Here is a 19,244-nt window from a genome sequence, read left to right on the forward strand (position 1 = left end):
ATCAGTAGTATTAAAATCATAGTTGCCTTTTGCAGGAAAATGATGCTGCTTTGGTACGAGGAGGGTTTCAGAGTCATCATTCTTACCTCAAACCTCATCCGAGCCGATTGGTACCAGAAGACACAGGGGTAAGATGGTCCAGTGTGGAATGGGAGGGGCTAAAAACAAACTTGAGTAAATGAATGGTCAGAATGGAAACGTTCTAGCTGACGGTGCAGTCCATTAAGAAACGAGCTGTTTATGTTGTGCTCTCTTTTGTAGAGAAGCTCGTTTTCTGAATACGCCAACATTTGTTTCATATCTGAAATGAAAGTGGCGCATTCGCTAGTCCTAATGACACATTTGTCTGTTGCTATGACAACACACTGAGAAGATACTTAGAGTAAATTGAAATTAAGCTGATGTATCCTAAATAGGAGTGTTGAGCTCTGCAAATCCAAATAAACCAATCACGTTGTTATAGACACCTCTCTTTCCCGAAATGGTGTTTAAATTAACTACATGGAATAATTGCTTAAACAAAGCATTATGAAAGCTTTCCATTAATAAAGTTATTGTCAATGGTGTTACCAGCAGAAGCTAGCAGGCAGGTCAGCGTGATGGCTAATGAATTAGCAATCACTTTCGGTTATTAGGTTCAATTTTATTCACGGTGTAACAGAAACAGAATACCATTAAGGAGACAAAAGCTCCAGAGTCATAGGGTTAGGCTGGCAGTTAGGTTATCAAGCACACTAAGCTGTGGATTAGTGAGGAGGAAATGAAATCTCTAAATGAAACAGTTAATATTTAAACCCGCTGGCACACATATATTCAGACAATCTGACATAGTACAGTATATTGGCCCTTTCACTAAACCAGTATTGTGAGATTAGTGTCAGCTCACACAGAGGCTATTAAGTGCTTTTGGAGCTGTGACCTGGTCAGTGCACATGCTGTGTCATATGGTACTGTGGTGTTTATACGGAGGATGTGAGTTTGAATCCAGATTGATATTTCCCAATACCATTCCCACCTGTTCTATGCATCATTTCTTGTCCTCAGTGTCCCTGTAAATAAAGTGTAGCCACAAATGAAAAGGATTGGTAGACTAGAATAGAGGAGAAATAGCCACCGCTGCTAAGTTTGAAAGAGAAAGGCATTGTGTCCACCAGAACATCTTTGTCCAGCTGTCAATGGCAAAAAAATAAAATAAAAAATAAATAAAATAAAGATGTGGTTGTACATTTGATTGTAAAATTAACGTTTAATCAAAGTTGGCACTATTTACTATTCACATTTTTGGTTTTGTGAACAATGGAAGTCTCTTATGCTTACCAAGGCTGCTATTATTTGATCTAAAATATATAATTTAAAAGTCATTTATTTTTTGTTTATTTCACATGATGATCCTTCAGAAATCATTCTAATATGCTGATGTTGTCATCAAGAATTTTTTTTTTCTAATTAACAATGTTAAAAACAGTTATGCTGCTTAATATATTTGTGGAAACGATGATTAATTTTTCAGGATTCTTTGATGAAGAGAAAGCTTCAAGAACAACATTCATTTCAAATATAGATCTTTTGTAAAAAAAATTCCATAAAAAAAAAAAACTTGCTGAACCCGAATTTAGTGTAGGGTGACAAATGATAATTCACGTTGAATTTAATTACAACTGAACCGTTTTGCCGTAGATGAAATTGTTGTTGTGGTGTTGTACTAACAATATTCAATTAGACATTATAGATATTATAGGACATAGATATTTTGATTCTAGTCCATGATGTTTTTGGCGTTATTAACAAAAAACAATTTGCTGCATATAGCGCCACCTAGTGTCAGAAAGATGTGTTTGTGTGTGTGCCTGAGTAATGAGTGAGGTCGGGACCATGGCTGAATGGATTATAGATTTGCTATTCGCATGAAAATTGCAAAGCTTTTAAAGCAACAGTTTTTCACTCAAGCTGTTTGAATTGGCTGGGCAAATGCTAGATGCAGTTGCCTGAAGGCCAGAGTATTTCATCGGTGTTATGGAGAATGCACCCTCTGTTCCTCGCATTTGCCAACCTGTCTCTATCAGCTTCAGACCACAGTGAAGCACAATGAATATCATTAAAGGTCTGACATGGCTCCCCATCTGGTTCTGTCTGATCCCAGGTATCCACATTCTCATTACTATTCACACAGACGAAGGTTCTTCCTCTCAAGTCTCTTCTGACAGACTTTTCTACTGCCTTTATTGTAATGGCTCCAATCTGAATCCATATTGATTTGCTCTCCTTGAGTCTCACGGGAATATGCTATAATCAGTCTGTCAAGACAAGACCCCACACTCCTCCAGTCTTGAGTTATTGGACTTCTTTAGGAGAAGTCTGGCACATCTTTTTCTGCATGAATGTGTGCACTTGTGGAATGCAAAAGCTTTAATAATACTAAGGGTTCTGCATTGATCTTTTATTTTCTACAAAAGTTAAAATGTTAACTAGCAAAAAAGGATTAGAAATTGACTTGGTGCATAAATGTATTTATTGCTGTGGTCCTTAAAGACAGATACCATATTTTAATTGAGGTGAATGAAAATACATAAAGAAAAATCAACATATTTTGACAAAAAATCTTTTTCACTGAATTAACTTTTACTCCATTGCTTTTGATCTCAACAGCGATTCTCCTTCAGTACCGAATCTTCTGAGTCATGGCAAAATAAATCATATATTTAACATGCAGTGAGTTTTTAGTCAATATTGAGTGTGTTGCAATAAAAAAAATGTGGAATAATGTCAACCAACATTCTTCAATCGTGTTGTCTTTGTGGGATGTGCGCAAAAACAAACCGGTGTAGTCTGAATCCCAAACAAATGACTCTTATGAAACAATTATTTTAATGAACTTTGCCTTTAGAATTGATTTTCAGAGGCATTCTTTAATTTAACTTTTTGGCTTTTTAACCAAGCATATAACACAAGCAAGCCAAATATGACATGTCCTAGTCGCAACGTCAGGATCTGACAATCTTGTGCATAAACATTGTAACATTTTGATGATTCCCATCCTTCATTAGTAAATTTGTTGCTTGTATCTCTGTGACAGGATGTGGATGAGTCCTCTGTACCCCAGGTTACCGGAGGGAAGTCCAGGAACAGCGGGGGAGTCTCCAACCAACTTCAAAAGCGACCTGCTGGAATACCTGGAAGCATACCGGGCTCCAGAGCTTGCTGAGTGGATTGACCGCATCAAACAGCATGATCTGTCAGAAACGAAGTGAGAATCTTAACAAGTGAAAGAGCCATTATTTAAATTAGAAAGTTGACGTAATATAGTCAGACATTTGACCGATTGCAATAGGCATTCACAATGCTGCTTATTCTATCAGAAACAATCCATTTTGAGACTGTCTGATTGACACTTAAATCAACCAGTTTATTTAGTTGTTCATGCCATTTAGTTGTGGGTTTATCTAAAATAGATGTTACCATTTTTAACCTTTAACCTATAACCTTTTTTTTATGTTTTTGAAAGCTCGCCAAAACAGCCATTTTCTATTTTAATACATTTTTAAATATAATTTATTCCTTTGATGGCAAAGCTGAATCTGTATTAAATTATTTTTCTGAAATCATTCTAATATTCTGATTTGGTGCTCAAGAAGCATTTCTTATTATTATCAATGTTAAAAACACTTGTGCTGCCTAACATTGTTGTGGGGACCAGAATACATTTTACAGAAATCAGTTTTCAGCATTGGACGTATTCATTCCTTGAAACCAAAAAATCCTACTGACCCCAACATTTTGAATAGTAGTATACAAATTAAATCACAAAATAATAGAGTAAAGTATCTGTCCATCCAAATGGAATTATTTTTTAGTCTCGGGCCGGACGGAATTGTGGGTGGGGGGAGTGCATGTACAGTTCTATCTCCACCTTCAATACCACGACTTAGGTGCCCTTGAGCAAGGCATCGAACCCCCAACTGCTCCCCGGGCGCCACAGCATAAATGGCTGCCCACTGCTCCGGGTGTGTGCGCACAGTTTGTGTGTGTGTGTTCACTGCTCTGTGTGTATGCATTTCGGATGGGTTAAATGCAGAGCACAAATTCTGAGTATGGGTCACCATACTTGGCTGAATGTCACTTCACTTTCACTTTTCACTTTTATTTGATTTCTAAATAAAACTCAGCATATCTGTCAGGTTTGGTTTCACTAATCTGACTTTGTTAATTTGTTTAATATTAATATTAAATTATTAATTTTATAAAATCTTTATAATTTTTTTTATGTTATTGTTTTTTAAGTGACAACTGATTTTGTATGTTTTCTTGTATAGGGTATATCTCATTGGTTCAACTCCAGGAAGATATCAAGGACCTGCCATGGAGAAGTGGGGCCATCTACGATTAAGAAAAGTAAAGTTTTTGTCTTATTGATTACACAATCTTTTTCAAAGACAATAGTTCCTCTCCACCCTAAACTTTAAGGGTTAAAATTATGTCATTAATGACCCTCATTTCGTTCCAAACCCCTGAGACCTCCGTTCATTTTAGGAACACAGTTTAAGATATTTTAGATTTAATCTGAGAGCTCTCAGTCCCTCCATTGAAACTGTGTGTACAGTATACTGTCCATGTCCAGAAAGGTAAGAAAAACATCATCAAAGTAGTCCATGGGACATCAGAGGGTCAGTTAGAATTTGTTGAAGCATCAAAATACATTTTGATCCAAAAATAACAAAAACTATGACTTTATTCAGTGTTAATTATAAAAATAACAGACTTAATTTTTGTTATTTATGGACCAAAATTTATTTTCGATGCTTCAACAAATTCTATCTGACCCTGGAACGACATAAGGGTGAGTAATTAATGACATAATTTTAATATTTGGGTGAACTAACCCAAATGATGTTCATGAAAATGCATTGTATGCCTGTTAGGATGCCTTGGAGATGTACTCTTCATTTATTGAGTGAATTCAGATAACACTGGCAGAGTGAGGTGTTGGATTGGTCTTTGCAAGATCCAGAAACTGAGCCAGGAGAAATCAATTTCTGTACTAAAATGAAGTCACACTGAACATTGTCTAAACAGCGCTTTGATATGAATGACTGACTCACACAGAGCACACTCTTTACACCTTCATAAGGCTCAACCCACATCAACTGGTGGGTCGTGAACCAAAAATAGGTCAAGGGCTGGTTTAAAAGATTGCTGACAGCAGAGCAAAACAATACTAATGCACATAATAACATGCAACCTACCATATACTCATGCATACTTATGATAGGCATATTGTCTTTTAAAAGAGAGGTAAAAACACTTCCCATATCTTGTGTTGTTGACGTCAAAGACAATGTGTCCAATTTTGTTGCTAATTCATCTGTCAATTGATAAGCTAGCCATATAAGAAACATGCGAATATTGATGTAGTGTGACATACACTCATTGTTTTTGTTTCTCTCAGTTGCTCAGCGAGCATGCGATGCCCGTGCAAAATGAAGAGCGATGGCACGTGCTCGGCCAGTTCTCCAGTATTGGCTCCATGGGACTTGATAAAACTAAATGGTTGGCAGCTGAGTTCCAGCGCACTCTGACCACACTGGGGAAGGCAAGGAAATCATTAGCCAGTCCAGAAACACAGATGCTCCTGGTAAGTGTTTCAAACAGCCCCTGCAGAGCATTTCTGAAATGGTAAAAGGATCTGTTCGTATCACTGCCGTACCCTCTCTGGATTTCGAATAAAGTGGCCAGAAGGATATTACAATAAACACAGTGGCACACTCTCCTACCAGCTTGCTTATCTATCAGGATAAATGAGCTCTCAATTGTGTCTCCATTTTAATTAGGTTAGAATCTAGGCGGGACACCGGAGCGCACATGTGCATCTGCTTGTTTCTGCATGTTCCTCATTCGTGTATTTCAGTATCCAATTCCTCTGAGCTATGAAATGTGAAATTTGTTGGCGTCCCACGTGTTTAATTAGCAATTAGTATTCATAGCATGTTCCCTTTTGCTATACTTGAATTCCAATTTTGCAAAAAAGGAAACCTTTTCAAGTCTCTCTCGGCACGAGCTGTTAGAGACAATAGTTACAAGAAGAATTCTCATCCATTCTGTTATTTGCATAACAATATCTGCTCAGATGGAGGAATGGAAGATTGATTTCTGTCTGATGCAGTTATTGTTAAATGTCAGTTGAAAAGTCAAGGCGCCACACGGAGTGTCTTCATCACAGAGAAAGATGGCAGACAGTACCATCGAGCCTTAAATGTTACTGTGTCATCTCTAAAGACCGAAGGCTCTTCCAGTTAGCAGGTTTCAGAAACTCTGTTGAACTATTGAGGTAATTTAGTTCCATTACTGTTGAGGACAAGGGAAATTATTCAGAAGTTCTAAATGTAGACATATAAAGAACACATTATGCACTTTTCTATTGCGATCACATCTGTATTGTGCGAGTCAGACAGTTTAGTTCTGTCTAGTTTCTTAGTGTTTTAAAGGTCAGTGGGTTTAATGGGTGGATGGGTACAGTAGATAGATAGCCTACAGTTCAATAGTTTGATTGATCTTCTTTTTTTTTGTCACATGATGCAAAATTATTCTAAAATGGCGATTTTGTGCTCAAGAAACATTTCTTAATATCAGTTGTGCTGCTTAATATTTTTGTGGAACTGTGATAATTGTTTTTTTTTCTTTGAGAATGGAAAGTTCAAAAGAGCAGCATTTTTTAAAATATAATCTTTAACAATGTAAAAGTCTGTTACTTTTGTTTCATTGAATCCTTTCTTGAATCCCTAAACAAAATTATGAATTCATTTATTTTAAGAAAAGAATAATACTGAACATTTAGTCAAATTGCCATAAATAAATAAAAATGTAATGAATCCGTTGTCATTTCTAGATTTACCCATCTGTGGAAAATGTCAGAACCAGTTTGGAGGGCTATCCAGGTATCATTCATTTTTTATTCTGAAATCAAAACATATTTTTTTCCCTCACACCTCCACCTCCACATGTGATGAGTAACTGTTCTTATCCCTGCAGCCGGGGGATCTTTACCCTACAGTATACAGACGGCTCAAAAACAACTCTGGCTTCATTCTCACTTCCAGTAAGTTCTCATATCTCTGTAAAAAATAAATAAAATAAAGAACATTTTGGCAATGTACTCATCGATATTCAGCCTAAAATTCCCCTGTTTAAATGCTACCATGAATATTCTCCTAAAAAGGCTCCTTAGCAGTGCACAACTAAACAGTTGCCTTTCCAAAGAGTTATCTGACCCTTAAATTGCTCCTTAGAAATTTCAATTGGGTTCTTATCCCATCTCTTCCATCATTTTAACACATTATAATCATAAATAAGCTATTTTACTGTTCGCCTCAATTTTGCTAAGTGATCAGAGATGGGGCTATTGCAATGTAGATTCAGTCTCAGTCCCCCTCTGGAGTGCACACTCTACACTTCTACTCAGTATATTTAAATGAGTCCATGTAGATTTCAGTATTCATGCCTGAATGCTGACAGCAATCAGACAGAAAGCTCTCCTCTTCGTCGGCACAGAACGTCCTAAAGCATCATCTCTCTGCACCTGCAAATTGCATGAAATACTTCTCTTGGTGCTTTTGCACCTAGGAAAGGTATATCAGCAGGTGTTTCTCCATGTTCTTTCTCTCTTTCACTTCCCTTCTCAATCTGTCTCCTCTAAACAGTGGCTGGCATGCCGATGTTACTGGCAGGAGCAATGCGATGCCTCACATTAAAACCTACATGAGGGTTTCACCGGACTACACACAACTGGCCTGGTTTCTTGTCACAAGGTTAGAATGATTAAATAACTTGCTTGCTGAATTGTATTCATTTTAGGCCTGATTGACAGTCAGAATTTCAGATCAGATACAGCTAGTCTAGTCACAGCTGGACAAAGAACTGTGCCAAGCGGTTTTATTTTAGTGTTATTTATATATGATTATAGTGCTATACTGTGTACTACTACTGTACTAAATATTATAAATACTAATTGAAGTATATATACTATTAAGTGTTTATTTTAGCTACATTTTGCCTTTTTCATACTACTGTTTAGGTTTAAATTACTTTAATTCAGTTTAAATTTTATTTCCAGTTTTAGTGATTCAACTTAATGTTATTAAGCCAACATTTTTAAATTGTTCATGTATTAATCTTTTATTGTCTTGTTTTTTATTTAATTTTTATTTAACCAAGGTTATAGTCTTGGTGCCATGTTTGTTGAATGCAACTTAAAATGTCTAGAATTTAGAGTAAAAAAATAGGCTTACAATTACAATATTTAATATTGTACAGTATTACAATCACATATTAAATGTTGTACAATGACAATATTTTGGCTTTGTTAAGCCATAATAATGGTTTGAAATACAGTTTGCAATTCTGCTATTACACAATGCACTTTTAAAGTAATAGACAATATAATCTTATCATCATTTTAAACACCTGTTTTATTGAGATTTTATCTCTTTTTGTTATTTCACATCCAAGCTGCTTTAGCAATATCAGATAATTAAGTGTTTATCATATGTCAGTTCAGATCATAATTTTGTCAGTCATCACCAAACTGCACAGCCCTACAAAACAACAAGAGTGGTCTAGAAGGAAATATCTAGGGCTCAGTGGATAATACACATGCCTTTGGTGTGAGAGACCTGGGTTCGAATCCACTGTGAGACACCAATGTGTCCCTGAGCACGACACTTAACCCCTAGTTGCTCCAGAGGCGTGCGACCTCTGACATATATAGTAGGGCCGGGACTCGATTAAAAAAATTAATCTAATTAATTAGAGGCTTTGTAATTAATTAATCGAAATTAATCGCATTTTAATCGCATATAAATATTTGACCTGAGAACAGTGAGAAGTAATTTTTTTTCACATGGATTTATAGTATACCATTGAATAATGACTGAATACATGAGCTTAAGCAACAAAATATTGTTTATTTTTGTTCAACCAAGTCTAGCAGACCAGTGCAATTTTTGCCATGAAGTGTAGCAATAGCATATTTAGAAACAATTTAGAAATAGTACATTTCAGAAATTCAGGAAGCTTATAGGTGCTGGAACCTTCTGTAAAGTGTTTTTTTTTTTTTAAGTAAAACACAATACTGTCAATTACATTCAGAACATTGGAAACACTGACTATTAGAAAACATCTCTCTGTAGCTTCAGAGGCCATAACATACTAATTATACAAACCTTGGCCAAAACATTAAAGAGTTCAACATAAACTGTTGCACCAACAAAATAATACATAGTTCAACATAAAATGTAAAGTCCACGCTAGCTGCTATATGTTTTGCGTTTAGGTGATACTTGAGGCTCGATGTGCTGCTGCAGTGATGTGCGAACGCTAGTTGGTGCTCCAGTATAATCGGTCCTGACGAAACTCATCCAGTGAGAAACGTTCCGCGGTGCTAAAATAAGTTATTAAAAATGCGGGATTTTTTTTTTCTGTAATTAATTAATCTTAGTTAACGCGTTATTTTTTGTGTAATTAATTAATCTCAATTAACGCGTTAAAGTCCCGGCCCTAATATATAGCAATTGTAAGTCGCTTTGAATAATGTAATGTAAAAAAAAAAACTTCATTTGTTGCCTTGTACCCACATGTGTAATAAAGTTGAATCTAATCTTATCTAAAAATACACAATTCTAAGCATAATTGCATCAACACTGAAATCAGTTTGTGGTTACTCATAGGTTTTGTTGATGATGCATACAGTATATATGTTTGTGTTAGCTTTTTACAACAAACACCAAAACACATCTTTATTGCCTTGAATTTGACATATTAATGCTAAGCCGGATGAGATCAGCACCGTTTCTGCTCTTTTGTTCTTCAGAGGGCTGCTCATAGCTGCCAAAATAATGCTCTTGGCAGAAGGAGGCTTGTTTTTCTCGGATCCCTGGCAGATTTGTGTCTTCTGTGCAGCATTGATAGTGTTCCACTCAAAGGATCCCTTAGGCCCCATAAATGTATATTTACACAACATAAGCCTGATATGTTTGTTTATTGAAGATTACGCCATTCTCTTTCATTGGCTGTTTCTTAGCTGCAAAATAATAGCTGCTTTCCTGTTTCTTCAGTCTGGAAGGTTATATGTTTGTTAGTTAGCACCTTGGACTCTGGACCATTAAACTGCTCACTCAACAGCACTTTTACAGATAATCAAAGCTCTTTAGTGAAATTGGTCAATTGAAGTGGTAAAGACTTGGTGGACAAGCGGCAGGTGGGTTATAAAACGCAACAACGTGGTAAAAGAACACTCTTCTCTTTGATTATCTTTCAGATTACATTCAGGAATAGCATGTTCATTCAGCAGTTGAAAGCTTGAATTTCAGATTTTGCCCTAGAAAACCAATCACTGAGGAAAGATTCTGGTTTTAAAAGCCTCTCTTTTACCAGCAGACAATGATATTCTTTATTAAAAATCTTTTAACACATGATGTTCCTGTGGCTCTGTCATTGAAGCCCACGTGATTTTCATCTCAAGGCTGCATGAATGGCCACTGTTCCTGTGGCATTTCTAAAAGCGATGGCTTTAATCGTGGTTGAAATGCACAGGAAGGGAGATCGTGAGCAGTGTCTTTAGGTCAGTCATGTCCAGCGATGAGTTATTCATAGATCTTTTTATGAAGATTAAAGCCTGCAGTGGATGCAAAGCCTTCAAGCATAGCCTGTCATTCTTAAACATCTAAGTCCAAAACCCATTAATTATTCAGTAATTGCAGTCTGAAAAAAGACTCCTCTACAATATCCTTTAGCTTTGACGTGTTTAATGCTAATACTTCTAGTTTAGGTGACATTTATATGAATGTTTGACTTTGAAACATGGGTGAAACTTCATCTGCTGGTATGCTCCGCAGTGCCAATTTATCAAAAGCTGCCTGGGGCGCCCTGGAGAAGAACAACACTCAGATTATGGTTCGTTCCTATGAACTGGGAGTTCTCTACCTGCCTTCAGCCTTTGTGAGTATTGAGTACCTGTGCATTTCTGACCTTCTGCTAAATCCAGTTAAAACCAGCTTCTGATTGTGGCTGAATAGTATCTAGTTAGGCCGCGTTTCCACTAAAGCATTTTTCCTTAGGCTAGCATATTCTTTCCGTTTTTTTCAATGGAAGCATTTATTTTTTAAAGAATGTTCAACTTTGGGTAAAACACAGCGCTCATCACAGTCTTTTTAGTCATCTAACCAATCACAGTGGAAGAGGGGCGGGATTAATACCACACCGACCAACTTTTTGCTTGTACTTTGACCGAACAATAATGGAGAAGTAAATATTCCTTGTCTTGGAGTATTCATGACTTCACCAGATGGGCTTCCTGGACTATCACAATAAACTGTAAATATGGAGAGGAATTTCAAAAGTGTGACTTCCAAGCTTAAAAAGTTGATTGGAAATTAGGGAATTTACTGTACAAAACCAAGTGAACTGAACCAAACTGAGTGTTTCCTATATATTCTAGTAATGTTTCAAATATGTACTTCTGGTTGATGAGTCGAACACTTTTCCAGCAGGGTGTTAGTTTAAAAGAAAAATTAAGATCTCCAGTAAAACCCCCTAAGAGAAGAAACTTTAAAGAGAAGGAGCTGAACAGAGACAAAAAAAGACATCTGTAGAGTCTCTGAACGTACTTCTTAGCTACTCTAAGTGTGAAAATACTAAACATAATGTCTTGGAGTAGATCTCTTGTTTCTCCATATGTAGAGACAGAGATTTTGTGTAACATTCACATACTCGCAGGGTAATTTGTCCTTGTTGTCAGGGTAGGTCTTAGAATTACTTCAAAAGTTGCTAAGCAACAGTATGGTTCAGTTCTCTTGCTGTGGAAAAGGGGTGGGGGGACATGAGTTTGAAAGAGGATAGTAAAAGGTTGTGCTCTCTTATTCAAAAGGGATGTGTTTTGTCTTTTTTTGTGGCCTGGAGCCTCTTTGTTTTGGTTGAACAAAGTTTTGTTTATGTCATGGTTAGTTCTTGCTAGAGGTCATTTTTGATTTGTTACATTATAATGGATCCATAATTAGTCATTTTAAGGTTGAATAATATTTTTCACTGAGCATGTTTTTAGGACATTATATTTTGCATTCAGTACACATAAGCATTACTTGGTTTCCTTGCTTAAGTTACAAATGAGCCTGCATGTTGACTGTTGAAGTTATTTTTACATCTGTAGGTCATGCTCCATAATTTCCACATTAGTCACGTTTTTTTTGTTTGCGACAGTGTGGTGCTTTAATAAAAGTTCTCTTGTTTAAGAAAGTGTGAGATCAGACTGTTGAAGATCGTCATAGTATAAAATACATTTTGTTTTTGCTCTTAACGAAACAGCTTTGACTGCATGTCTTTAAGTTTTCAGTACATCACACTGTTTCAGTCATGCTGTGTTGCAGAACTACTTGTGAGCCAAACTCGCCCTTGTCCTCTTTAGCACCAATAAATCTAGTTGACTTAATAAAGCATGTTTCTGAAGTGAGACGCAGTTAATGAGTCATGCTTTTTTAAAAATAGGATTTCATAATTTTGTAATTTCAGATTTAGTATTCATGTAAATTGCTCATTACTAGCTCCTCCAAGCAGCCAAGGCCATTACAGAAATGTAAAAGAAAATGTTCAGTATAACATGTAATAAGATAGGGATGCACTGAATTTAAAAATAAAAATTAAGGAATAATTCACTTTAAAATTTTTAATTTTGTCATCATTTACTCACCCTCCTGTCATTCCAAACCTGTATGAGTTTCTTTCTTATGTTAAACATTAAATAAGTGATTTTGAAGAATGCTGGTAACAGTTGATGGTCCTCATTGGCTTTCATAGTATTTCTTTCCCTACTATGGAAGTCAACGGAGACCAACAGCTGTTTGGTTCTACAAAATTCTTCAAAATATCATCAAGCTTTGGAACAACATGATTATGAGTAAATGATGACAGAATTTTCATTTTGGGGTGAACTATTCCTTTTAATAGGTTCAAGTAATCAAAAATTATGTTTTTCAATGTCTCATTGTATATGGATTCATGGTGTTCTGTTCCATGAATTCATCTTTGTTTTGTGTTTGCTTTTACAAACTGTTGGATTAAATTATTATCTGTGGTAGACAGAAACCCTACAATTCCTGGTTTACCACTTAAGCTCTGACTCAGTTGGGTATTTATTTACTCTTTGGCATCCTCTTGAACCACCCAGTTGGCTACTTGTTTTAAATGCAACCAAAAACAGCTGTGGCTAAACAATAGAACAGCTGGGTTCAATAGACATGTCATCAAGATGCTAGTGAAAAACATAAGAACCAGTGAAGTTAGTAATGAGGAATGTGATGTTTTTGCTAGTGCCACAACAATTAATTATGCATGAACTCTGTCAGTATGTCTGGCTGCAGCTGATTGAGCAGAAATTCAGATAAATTGCTTAATTATTGACTAACCCTCATATTACTCCGGACCACATTAACCTCAATGATGGCTCTGCTCAACCACTAAGATGTGTTTATTAGTTATAACAACACAATTTATCAGTATTACTTGTGACAGCTGAAATATAACTAGAAGTTTGAAGGTTATTTGGGAGTTTTGCTGTTTTTGTTATTTTTTTATGGTTATTATTTTTATATTCTATATTCTATTTTTTTTTTATTTTTTGGTTTGTATGTGTACAGTATATATAGATGCTTCAAGAAACCTGCCTACAAAGCTACAGTACTGTTAAAGGTTTTAGGCACTTGAGTAAAAAACTGAGGATGCTGTCAAAAATAGATTATCAATTAACTTCTGTTAACTAAATTAAATCAACATTTGGTGCAACCATCCTTTGTGTTTAAAGCAGCTTTTGGCCTAGGTGCACTTGTGCATAATTATTTTTAGGTAGCTTTGCAGGTAGGTCTCTTGAAGCATCTTTGAGATGCTGCCACAGTTCTTCTAGATTTAAGGCCCGTTCACACCAAGCACGATAACTATAAAGATAACGATAAAGATATAGTTCTAAAAATTGTTCTCAATATTAAAGAATAGCGGAGTCCACACCACAACTATAACAATAAAGGCAAAGAGAAACGATATCGTTGGAATCACTTTCAGAACAATTTTTTTTCTGATTAATGATAAAAACATTGCCAACCAATCAGAATCAATCCTGCTGTAATGAGCTCGAGAATTTAAAGCATCCGACGCGCGTCCGCTTGGAATACACAGACAATATCGTTCGCTGGTGTGGACGCTAATATCGTTTTCTTTATAGTTATCCTTCTTGGTGTGAACAGGCCTTTAGTCTGTCTGAGTTTGTTCTGTTCCTTCATGTTATTCCACACAGAATGGATGATGATGATGATGATGATGATGATAAGACCTCTGTGTCGAGCATTAGCTGCTATAAGATTCCTTAACTAGAAACAAAACTAAATCTCACTGGATTATTACAATTAATGGCTAAATGAATGTTTGAAAGTGTAAACTGATATTTCCTATGGACACACTACAGCAAAAGATAGAAATAACTTATTTGTGCTGGTGGTCTTGCATCAGGGTAAAGTGGCCTTTAGAAGAGGGAGTTTAGAGGAAGGCAGTTATTACATGTAATTAATCTCAGTGATTAACAGTCCTAATTGCTGGTTACATTACTTCCATTATACTCATTTGTTTTTGATAAAAACATCTGCTAAATGGTTAAATGTAAATGTATGTTAAAAGCTTTCTAAACTCTCCCAAATGCCTTCCATATTCAGAATTTCAGAACTTTTTGTATTGAGTTTCTAGGTCGCTTCCTGTTTTTTCTTCACAGATAGCAGGACAGTGTTTGCGTGTGCTTGCACCTGCTCCATCTCTCTGGGTTTTGTGAAAGCTTTAGCTGTCTGAGTCTGGGTGACATTTTCCCCACTGCCCTTTAAATCTATCCAGCCCCCTCCATCATCATGCCCACCACACAAATGAGAGTTTAGCTTCCCTCGGAACAGTCCTGCTCCCCTCTGGCTTTTTCCACAGAAAACAGGATGAATAAATGCACTCGTTCTCATTAGAGCTGCACGAGCACTTTTGTCATGTGTTGTCTCCATCATGTGAGTTCATGGGAGTCATGGCATATCTTAAGGTCTATTGATATGAGGTTAAAATAAATGTGTCTTTCAGTTAGTTTGGGACTTTTTTTTTTTTTACATGTTCTCAGTTTTTTTAGCAATGTGAATAATCCACTGGTTCTATTAATGGAAATACTGTTTTTTTTTTTTTTGGTCATATATTTTGTTGTTACTTAAATTATTATGCATATAATTATTTATTTGTGTGAAAATTGTTTTTGTAGGATGCTAGTTATTTCTTAACTAAATCTTTTGGCGTTAGAGATGAACAGGATAGTCAACTATTCATCTGACAATCAATTGGCAAATTAGTGATTATTTATTTAAAATAATGAATAACATTTTTTTATTATTTAAAAAAATATTTTCTCTGCTGTGAAAAGTTATTCTGAGATGCAGCCTAGCTTGCAGTGATGTTGTTAATAATGTTTGTGTGTGAACAGTGCAACAAGTGCACTATAACTTTGTATAATTTTGTGCAATAAGTAATTTATATTTTAGCTTATTTATGACTTTTTCAGATTAGCACATCCCTACTGAGCACTGATACATGTGCTTTTTATTTGTAGAATATGAGCACATTTCCTGTGGAGAAGAATGTGTTTCCGGCCTCTAGCTCCTCCAAAGGCTTCCCGGTGCCTTATGACCTCCCACCTCAGCATTACTCAAGCAAAGGTGAGACTGAACATTGCAAGTAACTTGACTAAGATTCATTGTATTTGTAGTTCCAACCTTCATTAAAATGTCAGAGATGTTCTTCTGAACTCTGAACAACCACACATATTTAAAATGACAGATGAGGCATTTGAATCAAAGTTTAAAGGTTTGCTTAATGCGTAGAAAGTACACTGAATTATCGCTTGAGGAAAGGTTAACCTTTACTTTGAATTTTAGAGTTCAAATGACTGCTGAGGAAACACTCTTTAGATATTAATTGCACAATGAAAAAGCCTTTATGAAAGCTTGCAGTGCAGGCCAGTATCCAGGCTAAACAAATCAATTATTTTGATACTGTGCAAATGTCTAAATTTGCTCTTTCACACTTGTTAGTTTTGTAGCTAAATTACATTCTCTTTAATTATAATGCAGCCTATCATATAATGAATAATTGTGTTTCTTGAGTGTACATCACTGTGTGTGATGAGCAAGGTGTTCAAAGACAGCTACTCGTGATGTCATAGTGTATATTTTAATTGCTGACAGCAGTGAAGCACAAGAGGTATGCATGACACAATTAATGGCCATTTCATTTCCTGCACAGTGGTGTACTCTGAGTCATCCATTGAGATTAATAATGAGGAAACATTTGGTTCAGCTCATAGGACTTGATGTTAATATCCCTAGTAATCAGCACTCCTAATTTTAAGTGGGGAGAGGGGTAAGAACGTCATCAGGGTCTTCAGGTGGGCACCCTCCTTCACAGGTGTTTCGTTGATAGGCCCACGACACCTCCAGAGGGCTCATCGGCAGCACCTGGTGTCCCAGGTGAGCCCCCTTCTGCTTTTACCCCTCCTTATTGTTCTTTGCAGCCCAGTTGGGGTCCTTCCTCTTTATCCAGATCCACCTGCTGCTCTGCTCTGCTGCCTCCGACAGTGATCTAATGGCTTTCCTGAAGGCCTGTCCCCGAACTCCCACACTCTTCAGGAGCCTGACTATGGATGTGGCCACAAATCCTCTGCAGCCAATCTCTACCGGAAGTACCTGTGTACGCCAACCTAGTTGTTTTGCCTCAAAACCTATATCAATGTACTTCAGCTTTTTCCATTCATATGCTTCTCCCACTGCAGCCTCCCATGGTACAGTTAGTTCCACGATGAAGAGGGACTTCTGTGAAGTTGACCACAAAAAAATATCCGGCCTGAGTTTGGTGTTTGAAATCTCAGGTGGAAACTTGAGTTGCTGATCTTGGTCCACTTGCATTTTCCAGTCCCGTGTGGTATCCAAGTGGGTACTATCCACTCTTGCAGCTGGTTTTGCTGGGCACTGCCCTGCTCTCACAAAGGGATGACTGGCAATTGGCGTAGGACTTGGTTATGCCTCCAGGTTTAACAGCGTTGGGACAGACTGGTTTTGCAGCAAGTAAGGATGTGCTTAAGAGTTGCTGGGGTTTGGCAGAAAAGGCATGCTGGATCATCTCCATACCACTGGTTAAGATTCTTAGGTGTAGAAAGAACATCGTAGGTTAGGGCTGCACGATGTGTCGTTTAAGCTTCGATATCACGATGTACGAATCCTCGATAGTCACATCGCCGAATGTGCGATGTAGGCTGTGGTAGTTGATCCGTTATTCTTTAACTGTACGGGCCAGCTGCTCCCCGGCTCTGACGAATGTCATTTGCGGATTAATTGCACAGCTTAACCCTCATAGACTGAAAGTTTTGACAGGGCAGAAAGAAAGAGAGCGCGCGAGAGAGAGAGATAGAGATAGAGAGAGAGCGCGCGCACGTGAGAGAGAGAAAGAGAGAGAGAGGGAGAGAGCAGCATGCTCACTGTCTTCAAACAACACGAGCGCTGTCTTACTCTCTCTCCCTCGCGCATATTAATCAATTGACACGATGGTTTCAATGTTTAAATCATTTAAAATGAGAATTTAAGTGTGCTCACCCCATTTTTGTTTGTAAGAAGAAAATTTATTAGATTTCATATCGCAATATATATCGCAGAAAAATAAAATATCGCAATGTCATTTTTTCCCAATATCGTGCAGCCCTATCGTAGGTGGCCCTGATGAGGAAGCTTATTTGGCTTCCTTCCATTTCCCACATATCTCTCCAAGTGAGCTTATGATTCTCCAGGTTTTACCAGGTAGTCCACTGGCCCTGCTCAGCTTGTGCCACTGCCTTTGCGCATCTCTCTGCTTCCTGTTGATGCCGGACCTCAGCAACTACCAACTTTCTCTTCTCTGCAGATGTTGCCTTGTGCCATGTAGGTCGACTAGTCCCAAGTCCAAGCCCGCCTCTTCCTTGCTGCACCTGTCCAACTGAGTAGGTCTCCATGTCTGAGAGTGAATTGTGCTTGCTCTACACTCTTAGTTGGAGTCCACTTCCTCCCAGTTGCCAGTCTGCGAGGAGCTGTTCGTATGGCTGCATCTTGAGGCCTCGCTTTAATGCACTTGTATTCTTCGGTGAGGCTAGAGATAGGTAGTTCCAGTGCACCGTTTCAATACAACCCAGTGTTACTGAGGCAGCGCGGAAGTCCCAGCCACTTCTTGATGTATGCACTGACTGTCCTCTCCAGCTTCTCAACTTTGGAAGGGTATGCGGGTAGCAACCCAACTTTCCCAGAAATGAAATCTTATCAATACTGACAAGACCTTTGATGGTTTCTTCACTCAATAAGTCACACTCCTCTGCGTCGTTGAGATTTGCATTGTACCACCATCCTAAGCTCTTGACAGGCTGCTCTGTCACCAATGGAATGGGTGTTTCATTGATGTTGAACCTCTGGTTGGTAAGCTTTCCTTTGATGATGAATATGCTCCTGGATTTACTGGGTTTCAACTTCATCCTTGCCCATGTAATGTTTGAGTGAAGCTTTGCTAACAGACGTTTGGTACAGGCGATGGTTGAGGTCAAGGTGGTCATATCATCCATATAGGCACGAATCGGTGGTAGCCGCTGTCCATCCTGCCGACGCTCCCCTCCGACTACCCATCTAGATGCCCTGATGATCACTTCCATTGCTATGATGTAGGCTATAGGGGATATGGTGCACCCTGCCATGATACCCACTTCCAATGCTTGCCATGATGTTGTGTATTCTGCAGTTGCTATGGAGAATTGCAAATCTTTGAAGTAGTTTCTTACCAGATTTGTGATGGTTTCAGGAACATGAAAGAAATTGAAGGCTGCCCATATTACTGAATGGGGGACAGATCCAAAAGCATTGGCCAGATCGAGGAATAAAACATGCAGGTCTCTTCCCTCCCTTTTTACAGATTCTATTTGATGCCAAATCATGCTTGTGTTTTCAAGGCATCCTAAAAAACCTGGTACCCCGGCATTCTGTATAGACGTGTCAATCAAGTTGTTCTGCTTAAAGTAAAAATGCTAAAGAAGATCTTGCCTTCAACATTCAGGAGATTGATTTGTCGAAATTGGTCAATGTTTGAGGCATCCTTCTCCTTGGGAATTACTACTCCCCCTGCTCTTTGCCATG

At 37.6% G+C, this 19,244-nt stretch overlaps 1 protein-coding gene across 1 annotated transcript in view; it reads left to right on the forward strand.

Annotated features, from left to right (window-relative positions):
- LOC127976760 (tyrosyl-DNA phosphodiesterase 1) overlaps window positions 1-19,244 on the forward strand; it is a 28,538-nt gene that overhangs the window by 2,942 nt on the left and 6,352 nt on the right. Inside the window, exons 7-15 of the mRNA XM_052581409.1 lie at window positions 36-128; window positions 3,074-3,244; window positions 4,311-4,389; window positions 5,444-5,629; window positions 6,881-6,929; window positions 7,024-7,090; window positions 7,692-7,799; window positions 10,884-10,986; window positions 15,656-15,761. Coding sequence (XP_052437369.1) covers window positions 36-128; window positions 3,074-3,244; window positions 4,311-4,389; window positions 5,444-5,629; window positions 6,881-6,929; window positions 7,024-7,090; window positions 7,692-7,799; window positions 10,884-10,986; window positions 15,656-15,761 — 962 coding nt within the window. The remainder of the gene's footprint in view (window positions 1-35; window positions 129-3,073; window positions 3,245-4,310; window positions 4,390-5,443; window positions 5,630-6,880; window positions 6,930-7,023; window positions 7,091-7,691; window positions 7,800-10,883; window positions 10,987-15,655; window positions 15,762-19,244) is intronic.

This window comes from Carassius gibelio, chromosome B17 (genome assembly GCF_023724105.1).
Source record: "Carassius gibelio isolate Cgi1373 ecotype wild population from Czech Republic chromosome B17, carGib1.2-hapl.c, whole genome shotgun sequence".
NCBI classification, from domain to species: Eukaryota; Metazoa; Chordata; class Actinopteri; order Cypriniformes; family Cyprinidae; genus Carassius; species Carassius gibelio.